This window comes from Cydia splendana, chromosome 9, assembly GCF_910591565.1.
Source record: "Cydia splendana chromosome 9, ilCydSple1.2, whole genome shotgun sequence".
In the NCBI taxonomy this organism is placed as follows: domain Eukaryota; kingdom Metazoa; phylum Arthropoda; class Insecta; order Lepidoptera; family Tortricidae; genus Cydia; species Cydia splendana.
The window spans coordinates 12,712,456-12,723,179 of NC_085968.1; the positions used below are offsets into that span (position 1 = coordinate 12,712,456).

Here is a 10,724-nt window from a genome sequence, read left to right on the forward strand (position 1 = left end):
GGCATACGTTTTAATTTTATTTATGCCTTTTAACCCTAAAACAAAAAAAACTGCACATAATCTTAAAAGTTCCCAAGTTCTTCCCATGTTCTTCCAGTACTTGTCATAACCTAAAATTTTAGTAATGTTTACTATGAACGAGTATGATTATACATTGCAGGCTTAGCTTTGCTTAAGGTAATGCACAATCTTATTAAATATCAGAAAATATCACAGGTCACAGCAGAAATATCTCTTGAAATAAAAACGATTCAGAATGTCAACAAACAAGTTGGCCACAGATAAAACACAGACGACACGCGATTTTGGAATTATTCGAACACAGTGTTGCTAGCCCGCGATTTTTCAAATTTGCCGCCTTTTTCTACTGACAAGATTTGCTTGACGCAGTATAATTGCTCTAAAAGAAAAAAAATATCTTACTTTATCTTACTTTTTAACCATGGAACCAAAAAATATCGTGAAAATAGAGCTTAATATAGATATTCAATGAAAACTATAGCTAACATGATCAGTTTAGCCGTTTTTTAGTTATCGCGCTTTTCGCGCCCTTCATAGTAAAAATACATACCTACAAAGCGCTTTGAATTTTGCTTATCATGATACTTATTAATAGAGCCCGTTCAAGGTATATTGTGACGGACGGGTAACTAAGGAACTCTACACTGAGCATGGCCCGACATGCTCTTGGCCGGTTTTTTGTTTTTGAATAGGGGATATTACTGCAATGTTCTGCCGCCAGAGTGCAGCACTACCGACTCAGTAAATTCGTAGACTAACCATGAATCTAGTATTTTAACTGGATAAGGCATGATGGGTGGGGGAAATGAGCGAACGGGATAGTCTTATGTATCTTTCAGTAGGAGTAGCCGCGAAAGCGCTTTTATTGTTTGTCCTTGTCACAGTCTCACATTTTATTTGTTCCCCACCATTTTTTTAGTATGGATTATGGTGGGCAACAAATGAATTCGACCAATCACAGTGTCGCATCTGCGTATGTTTTGTTCCTCACTCCTCCTTCTATGAGACTAACTTATACATACTGTGCCTTAAACTGTTTTTTGACAAGTTTTCACAGACGATAAAATATGGCATTGATGCATCAAGTCGGTTTGTTAACAAGGGCCTACCGGTAAACGCGAAAATCGAAATTTAGTTATCTGCCTCTTTATCGCTCGAATATGCAAGAGTGATAGAGAGATTAGATAACAAAATTTCGATTTTCTTGTTTCGCGGTAGGCCATGTGATTGACGTGACGTGTGATGTGTCAATGTGGTTTGTTTACTGTATGTGCCACAAAGGTGCCACCTACGCAGAGCTTTGCCTAATATTCCCTATTGCTTAACGCACCTTTAGGCCCCGTTCGCACGGCAGCTTTTTCAACGCGCGTTAAAAAAGCGTTTGAATGACGCAAATGGATAACCATGTATGTATTCACACGAAGGCGGTTTTTAAGCGCGGCGCTTTTTTATCGAGCACTGTTCGATTTTCGGCGTTGAGCGTTGGCGTCAAATTGAATAGAGCATACGGAACTCCGTGTATCTGTTCTCACAAGCGTTAAAAAAGTGCCGGCGCTGCTGTCAGTTGGCTGTCAAGTGTAAATTTTTGGTGTCAATCGTCATGATTATTATTAGTTTCACCTTAAAAATGTCAACTTTTGCTTACAAATTCCTGAAATATTCAAGCTATATTCAAATAATACGTCGTAATAGCAAATAAAGTATGGCTTTGCTGAGATGCGTACGTGGCAGTACGACTCACAAGTGATTTTTAAGCGTTCATATGAACACAAATATTGGAAACGGTAAAAAAGCGCCAACGTCGGGTTTTAACGCAACGCTTTTTAAGCTGTCGTGCGAATGGGGCCTTACCGTTGAATCATGTTTGATGGGATTAATTTTTACGTGTAGCTTACTTCCTAAACACAACCATAGCGAAAACCACAGACTAAAGACGTATGTCAGTGTCATGAAAATTGACAGCTGCGTAAATAGTAAATACGTCAGCCACTTCGTTGTCGTTGTGAAATTTGTGAATATTGTATTGTGATTTGTGGTATTTCAATGAGATTTTTGCTGTTTATTTAAACAAACGGTTTCAATAATCCTTAATAATAATCATGGGGGAAGAAGACGAGTATGCCTGTGTCAACAAATCCAAACTCAAAATCAAGACGGACTCTGGAATAAAAAAGAAAAAGAAGAAGAAGGCTAGCAAAGATACTGACAAAATCATCGAAGAAGAGTTAAAAGAACAGATGAAACAGCAGACAAACACAGACAAACGGACCAAAGCCGAAATCGCCTTCCAGAAGATGCAGGACAAAATGGTATGGCATGGTCAAATGTTTTTTGTAGCCATTACAGAATTACACTCATTTATTTGGGTGAATCAAGTATTTATCATTTATTCACTGGGTCACTCTTAAAACCATTGTTTGAATTAACCAAACATGCATTTTTGTGGTATTTGTTGGACACAACAATGTTACAGTGAATCTAGAATATTAACAGTACCTATCTGTGGTTCTATAACACAGCAATGACAAATATATTGTCAGGTGCAAACAGGAGAGGGCAGCAATAAACAGCAAAGAACTAATTAATGCTTTTGTTTTACTGTATGTCTTATATGTTGAATAAAATAAACATGAAAGGTTTTGCCACTGAATTTCATATACATATAAACTCAAATTTTCCCCAATATTGATCAACCCAAAGATTTTCCATTTCAGAAAAAGCAGAGAATACTACAGAAGGCAGAGATGACTCACAAGCAAAGAGTAGAAAAGTTCAATCAACATCTGGATAGTCTTACGGAGCACTTTGACATACCTAAAGTATCTTGGACGAAGTAAAAATACTGTGGAGATGTTCAATATCATTGTGCCCATTTTATTCTAATCTTAATAGGTTCAAAATACAAATCACACTGGATTGAAAACAACTGTACATATTTGTGGTTCAGTTTATTTACCAATTGCTGAAGATCTCTTTCTTGGTTAGGTTAAGTTAAACATAAGTCATGCAGCCTGCTTGTTTCTCATTAATTAGAACCTGAGTTTGTCTTTGGACAAAATTAGTACTGAATCGTTGTTTTTTTTGTTTTATAATTACTTGGTGAATGAGATAATTAATAAATGTAATATGAAGAAGACTACTTTATTATTATCAACCTTTTGTGGTATGTACCTACTAACCTGAGGCTAACCAAATACAACTAAACTAAACCATCTAACTGAATACCACCAAAGTCCACCTTAACCCTTTACCAGGCTGACAGTTCAAAAATGACAATCAAATGTCAATCTTACTCATCGAAAATAGAACACATGTTTGAAGTGCCGTATGTGGGAAATATATTATATCCCTTAGCCTGGTAAAGGGTTAAAGATCAGTAGTCCCTAGGAGTACACACAGAGCTTAACCTTTTGAACGCCAAACAGCGCATTCATTTGCCGTGCCACTGACGCCACGGGGGTAAAATTTAGTTTTGTGAATAAATAATGCCAACCTAAAAGTGGGGTGTTTTTCAGTAGATTTTCATCAAAAAACGATCGATGTCAAATGCCGTCTTTGGCGTCGTTGTCACGATTTTGCGTTGACGTCAATTGCAGTCTGTGGCGTTCAAGAGGTTAACCCTTAAATGCATGATTTTTTCTTTTTGCCCGAGATTAATATATGTATCATATAATTCTGCTGTGGTTCTAGGAAAAATAGTAAAAATATATAACATCGATTTTCACTGCGAAATCAGTGTTAGAAGTTGCATAGGCTAAATCATATTTATGTGAATATATAATTATTAGTATTACCCCTTGGTATAGGAAAAATCTTACTGGCATCAGAAAGGTACACTATTTGTGATATGGGGTCATCCATTAATGACATCACACGTTTAGGGGGAGGGAGGGATCAAGAAAATGTGACATGTTGTGACAAGGGGGAGGGGGGAGTCACAAACTTTGTGACGTCACTTTAACTTCATCAGTAACCGAAAATTTATTTAAATTATTTTATTCGCTATATAGTTATAAATAATAAGTTTTTGAAACGATAATCGTTTTTATGCGTTTAATTTTATTTCTTAATCATTTTTGGATTATAAAATTAAATTACTAATATTTCTTTTGTCAAAAATATTTTGATAAAATATTAAATAAATATTTGCCGATTGACGTGAAATGTGACGTCACACCATGGGGGAGGGGTTTGCCAAATGTGACCAAGTGTGACAAGGAGGGGGGGAGGGGCCAAATAACCTAGAAATTCGTGTGACGTAATTAATGGATGACCCCTATTGATATTCCTATGATAAAGCTTTTAAATATAAAATAATTACCAACCCCGAAAAATCTGCCCTAATCACACACTAAAAATCATCAACTTCCGGTTTTTCCAAGTTTTCCCACATTTCGTCTTAAAACAAATGTAATTTTTATAAATTAAAATATTGCGTATATTTAAGTACAAATTCGGAAAATGGATTAGTTTAACTATTGAAATAATATACAGGAACAAATAGAATTTGTCTAATTATGCATACAATTTGATGTTTATATTGTGTAGGCTGCATCCTACACTATGCATTTAAGGGTTAAAGAGATTATAAATAAAACAAACCTTTGTTGACTTTAATTGACAATCAACATATTTAGTAACTTCCAAACAATTGGTGCCAGCAAAATATATATTTTTGAGTGGTCCCTTAGCACTGAAAGAACCATTGTTATAGATTTAGATTGGATTCCATAGTCTGAAGGACTTGAGAAATTGTAAAATGTAAAAAAACACAGTTTCCTTTTATATATTTTATTGTGTAAGTTTGACCAAAATAAAATTAGGCTTATTACATAGTTCTCTTTGTAGATGTTGGAAAACCTGTAAACTTAATACTAGTTTTACTTTAAAAAAAATTGTATACATATATAAATTATTCATTATCATTTATTTTGGACGGATAAAAATGGAATGGTAATGCATATAGTTATCATTTTTAAACAACTACCAGACATGTTAAAAAAAAACAAGGCACATAATCACATATTAGGACGGATGATTATCTAGTCAATATAACTAAGTCTTAAAATAAAAGTATTCAAAACACAAAATGACTAAGTATATGTGGCGCATGTGCGTAAGGACCCTTTAGACATGAGACGCCACATATGTACCTATATTAACTACCATTGTGTTACTTCCTAATTAAGGCACATACCTAACATATATGTATAATATATTTTCTCTTTAGTTTCTGCTGGTAAAAGTGAGAGAAAATTGTATAAAATGAAAATAAATGAGATTCACTTTAGCTTATATCTACATTCAAAGCACAACACAGCTGCACAGTTTACATTAAGTTTAAAGAAAATTTTACAGTAAATGTGTAAAATGTAAATTAAGTATCCTCTATTATAGTTCTAAACTAGTTTATAGCAAAATGCGGACTTCATACATCATATTACAGAATAGTTCATTCAGAGATAAAATTCAATAAGTTGTCTTACTAAGTGCCAATTATATAACTTACATTATTTGATGTCATGTGATCTATCACAAAACTAACCACAATTTTGATATTGGTCTAAATATTATAACAGCTGAATAAGAACAGCCAGTATAAATGTTTTAAAGCTTAAAGCTAGAAATGTTGCGTCGTTACTCCTCCAAAACGAGTAGCTGAATTTAAATATTTTGATATAATTCTCTTTGGTGGTCCACGGGTCGCTGCCATCGTCAAAGTGCATCGGGCACTGGTCGCGCTCTCTCTCGTACTCCTCCATCTCGACGGCGACTGCGGCGCCCTCTGTGTAGTTCCATGACGTCACATCCTGCTTGAGATCGCAAAACGGCCCTATAGCCTGAGACATCAATATTCTGAAAGAAATAATTATGAAGTGTTGAAACTTTGTTGAAACATTTTCAGTTTATAATAATTTAAACAAGAATATATCCACAAATTTCAAGGCAAAATGAAACTAAGAGGAATATTACTAAAGATAAATATAAGATGGTTATAATTATTGTAGTAGGCCTAGACAGGCCCGGAACGTAACGGTACCTATAGTTCGCAAAAGATTAAAAGACCATTCATGAAATAGGAAAAAGAGAGGGAAGGTTTTTGCCCAGCAATTAAACACACCAAGAGGCTAGAAAGAAATTACCTATTGAGATCGGCCCTCTGATACACCCAACATCTGTACTTGGAGAAAGGATCCAACTCGTCATAAGTAATAAGATAAGACTTTAAATTTTCTTTCCAGTATCCAATGCATTTCATTTTATAATCAGGATCACTGTAAATATCCACCGGTCGGCCGAGGTAATCCACTGAGAGGCAGTAATTTTCTTTGATTTGTATAGTCTTTTGGTCAGTATCACAGACAGAGAAGTCACTTATGTTCAGTTTGCAGTACAAGTTGGGACGAGGGCTCAATGTAACACCGCCAAGGATTCTAGTCTCGAATCTGACATCGCCTCTTTGAGTAAAGTTGAACTTTCCAGCAACAGGGCAGCGGATGGGAGATGGATCCTTTTTAAGGAAAAGGTCATAGCGCCATTGTTTCTTATTCGGGAACTGCACCCATGAACACACTGTATGGAAATTACTCTGGATCATAGCAAGACCTTTGCGGTATCTGAAAAAGTAGTCAGGTGTTAATAAATCATGAAAATAATCAATAGTTTGACTTCTACACCTCTCAATATTATGTACATACCTTATTATATTGTGATGTTGTGGCACAAAATCGAAGCAAACATAATCTTTTTGACAGCCATCTACTGTAAGGCGAGCCATCATCACCCTGCTGTCACGCTGTTCCCTGTAAAATACAGTAATTGAGTTATTTGATAGCTAAAAAAAAGTAAGTTGTTCATGGTGTAAAAATCGTGGGGTCTCGTTCAAATGAGCAAGCAACTGAATTGTTATTTATTAATTTAAAACCAAGTGCGAGTCGGACTCGCGCACGAAGGGTTCCGTACCATTGCGCAAAAAAACTGCAAAATATCACGTTTGTTGTATGGGAGCCCCACTTAAATATTTATTTTATTCTGTTTTTAGTATTTGTTGTTATAGCGGTAACAGAAATACATCATCTGTGAAAATTTCAACTGTCTAGCTATCACGGTTCATGAGATACAGCCTGGTGACATGACAGACAGACAGTGAAGTCTTAGTAATAGGGTCTCGTTTCTACCCTTTGGGTACGGAACCTAATAAGTGACTAAAATGCTGTTTTCAAAGACCCACAGGATTTTCAAATAATTCTATGATTGCCACAAATATTACCGGCAGACATAGATAGTCCTTCTGAATCTGTCCTCATCAGGGTAATATGTCTCTATTATATGTGTTTCATTTATAAACACATCTGCATCAATGTTGGCCGTGTTGATCCAATCTCCAGAGAAGTTTTGAGGTAGCCGACAACCAGGTTCAACAACTTCAGACTGTAAATAAAATTAAAAGAAGAATCAGTAAGTTTTGAAGACAGGTTTCCTCATTCGATTTTTGCCTGAATAAATAGCCAGTTGGTCCTTTGCTCAACCAGTTAGCTATTCATTTTACACCCACAAACCACCTCCACCGGGTCAAAATGTGTAGCTTCTTTAACCTAACTTACCTTGACAGGGTTGACTTTGTATCTTTCTGGGGACTTTTCAACAGTCTTCAGTGCATTACATTCGGGAGTAATTGACGCGCCGAGGTACAAGTCATCATCTCTGTTCTTAAGGAAGCAGCGGTATTTCTCATCTTTTCGAGATTCTTTAGTGTTGGCCACAGCAAAGAAATGATTTTTACCAACAAACCAATGCCCTAAAAAAATAAAATTCTAATTGGAATATGATAAAAGTGCCTAAAAGTCAAATGAATCGGTCGGATTTACAGCTTGGCAAAAAAGAGTAGAAATTAAAAAGTGGGAACACTGTAGTGTTGTCCCTTTCAAACCAATTTATATAAGAAAACGGGACGACACTACAGTGTTGCCACTTTTTAATTTCTACTCTTTTTTGCCAAGCTGTATTTCCAGTATCACCACTTATTAATTAGAATAGGCCAGTATTACCTCTTAAAAGAAAATGGTGGTTGTAGGATTACAAAACACTGAAAAGTCATCATATCTGATGAAACAAACAAGCAGGAAATAAGAAACTTAGTTGTTCAACTGATTGGACAAGTCATCAACCAGTTGAACCAGATCTAAGGGATTTCAAAATATTATATCCCGCATGGACAAAATAATTGGGTAGATATTTTATGTTTATTTGTCTGTGAGCAAAAAGCATAGGTATTAGTGGTGTAAATGCCGGCAGCCGATCGTAAGATCAGGCATATCGTAAAACGTGAAAATCTTTGACTTGTTCCCTGAGTCGACGGAGGCTCCTATTTCTGGGCAGTTTGCCCTTCGGGCATCTGAAGCAACCTAACGCACCTATCTTACCTATATATTGGTTTAATGTGACTATCGTCAAAACATTACACAGGAACATTACGATCTGCCTGATCTTACGATCGGCCGCCGACATAAACATCAAAATTTTAGTCATATTAGGTTATCAACTATACAGATAGTAAACTCAATTTGGTGCTTTAAAAGTAACATGAACACACAATCTTTGACCTGTAAGGTCAATATACAGTTAAGTTCATAAATATGTATACATTTTTTCACCTTATTGCAATGGATTAAGGTCTGGAAATGTTTACATAAATATGAACTTAACTGTACAATACTTTACCTAAACAACTGTACTCCACAACTCCATCAAATGTGCCAGACATTCCAGGGCATTTTCGGTAAGTGATGTTGAATTTCTGGTTGGTGATCAAGAACTGTGTGCCAGCTGTCTGACAGGACCTGATCTGCGCGTCTGGGTGGCTGCACTCTCCTGTGAACCTGAACCGGTTCTGGTATCCAAATGTCCACACACCTTCTAATGATGAACGGCAATTCACCTGATACAAAAGTAATAGTTAAAAATATATTCCAAAATGGCAAGTAAGTAGTCAGGGTATTATTGTACAGTTGGTGCCCTAACATAAGTATCCACTTTTCTATACAGCTAGTACCTACTGCTTGTACAACATCAAATAGATACACCTTTGTTACCATAGAAATAATAAGGATGTGTTCCATGTGTTCCGATATATCTGACTGCTTTGGCCATCACTATCTATTTCATGCTGACTGTACACAGTTTATTACAATAAAAAATACTGATTTATATACAGTACTGGATTGCTCAAAACTAAAAGTATATAAGTTAAATAAAAAAAATCTCATAAGAAACTTACTGGGATATAGTTCTCAGAAAACAGTGTTGTCAGTTGCTGGTCATTCCTCAAACCCCTGCAAACTCTTTCAACCGTTGGTTCTTCATCTAACGCCAGATCGACACAAGGCGTCTCTAACTTCTCCAGAACATTGATTGTCCTCACAATCAACTTCACACAGTAGTAACAATTTGTATATTTGAAAACCATCGTGTAGTTTACGTGAAAATCGGCTTTAATGTTTTGGCAGACTCCCCTAAAAAATAAAAAAATACGTTAATCAAACAAATACTACATGTGCCGACTAACTGAAGACAAAGTAAAATAAAATATACCTTCCAGTCATATCGCTTGCGTTGATGTCGGTAATAGTTTGCTTGCCATTTTCAAAAGAAAACCAAGTATTTCGTAAAACAATCGGAATAGTACACTCTGAACATACCGAAGCAACTGAAACAAATTAAAAATCTTACGTAGGGCGTCGCCTTTATAAATGCAAAACATATAAATAATTACAACACGCAATTACTTACCTCCTAATATTAATATTGGTATAACCACTTTCAGAAACACATTTGCACCCATTTTATACAATTTATTTTTAAGAATCCATACATAAAAGACATAAAATATTAGTTACCGATTCCCCAAACTCGTTTCGTTCGTTTAGTTGCTTTTGGGCTTTTGGCAGTGGCACTGGCAGTTCGGTTCGGTTTCATTCACGGTTTGGTTTGTTTGATTACTTTGAATTTGAATGGCGGTCGGAACATGTCGCATTTTAAGGGCTCCACTCACCTTGCAACAAGTCGCATGCGATTTTAGATACATTGCGTCATTTGATTGAACGACCTAATTTATTGCACCTACTGGGTCAGCAATGTATCAAAAAATTGTATGCATTATGTTGCAAGGTCTGTAGTCCAGGGTCATTCCATGTGATTTCAACAAATTTGAATTAAAAAGTGTGCCGCATATTTTTGATTTGCATAAAAAAAATTGAGGATATATTTCATGGTGGCAGAAGTGCTGAACCACCACCAGTTTTTTTTTTATCTTTTAATTTCCAATATTTGCCCATTCGAAGTTAGCAGTGGGGTCAAATTCTTGCTTGTACAAAATCAGACCTAACTTTTTTTCTATAAAAGGTAACGAAATAATTATTACTTTTTTTGATTAGGTAAGAAATGTGGATATTATACTGTATGACAAAATTTATCTGAATTAACTACAAAAAAAATGGTGACCACCCGAAGTGTACACCTAATTGGTCAATTATTGCAATTTTAAAATGGTTCTTGTGCCAACCCTGGTGCATATCAAATATTACTTTTTTCTGAAATAGAATGTACTTGCCGTGTTCATCTTGTAAAATAAATATAATTGTGTTAGATCAATTACTTCTAATAGAAAAATATAAGTGAAAATTGAGAAATTCGAAAAATGCTCG

The 10,724-nt window shown here is 35.5% G+C and overlaps 2 protein-coding genes across 2 annotated transcripts; one reads left to right on the forward strand and one right to left on the reverse strand.

Moving 5' to 3' along the window:
* The first annotated feature begins 2,112 nt into the window (after nt 1–2,112).
* On the forward strand, nt 2,113–3,155 carry LOC134794005 (protein FAM32A). The gene is made up of 2 exons (XM_063765711.1): nt 2,113–2,330; nt 2,736–3,155. Exons 1-2 carry the CDS (start codon nt 2,121–2,123, stop codon nt 2,856–2,858), a joined length of 333 nt encoding a protein of 110 aa, XP_063621781.1. The 5' UTR covers nt 2,113–2,120; the 3' UTR covers nt 2,859–3,155.
* Nucleotides 3,156–4,905: 1,750 nt separating this feature from the next.
* Nucleotides 4,906–9,957, reverse strand: LOC134793593 (uncharacterized). The gene is made up of 9 exons (XM_063765216.1): nt 9,811–9,957; nt 9,613–9,727; nt 9,299–9,533; nt 8,743–8,959; nt 7,626–7,819; nt 7,292–7,452; nt 6,720–6,824; nt 6,165–6,638; nt 4,906–5,877 (listed from the first exon to the last, which is right to left on the reverse strand). The coding sequence occupies exons 1-9, from the start codon at nt 9,860–9,862 to the stop codon at nt 5,592–5,594; spliced, it is 1,839 nt and encodes a 612-aa protein (XP_063621286.1). The 5' UTR covers nt 9,863–9,957; the 3' UTR covers nt 4,906–5,591.
* Between the last annotated feature and the right edge of the window lie 767 nt (nt 9,958–10,724).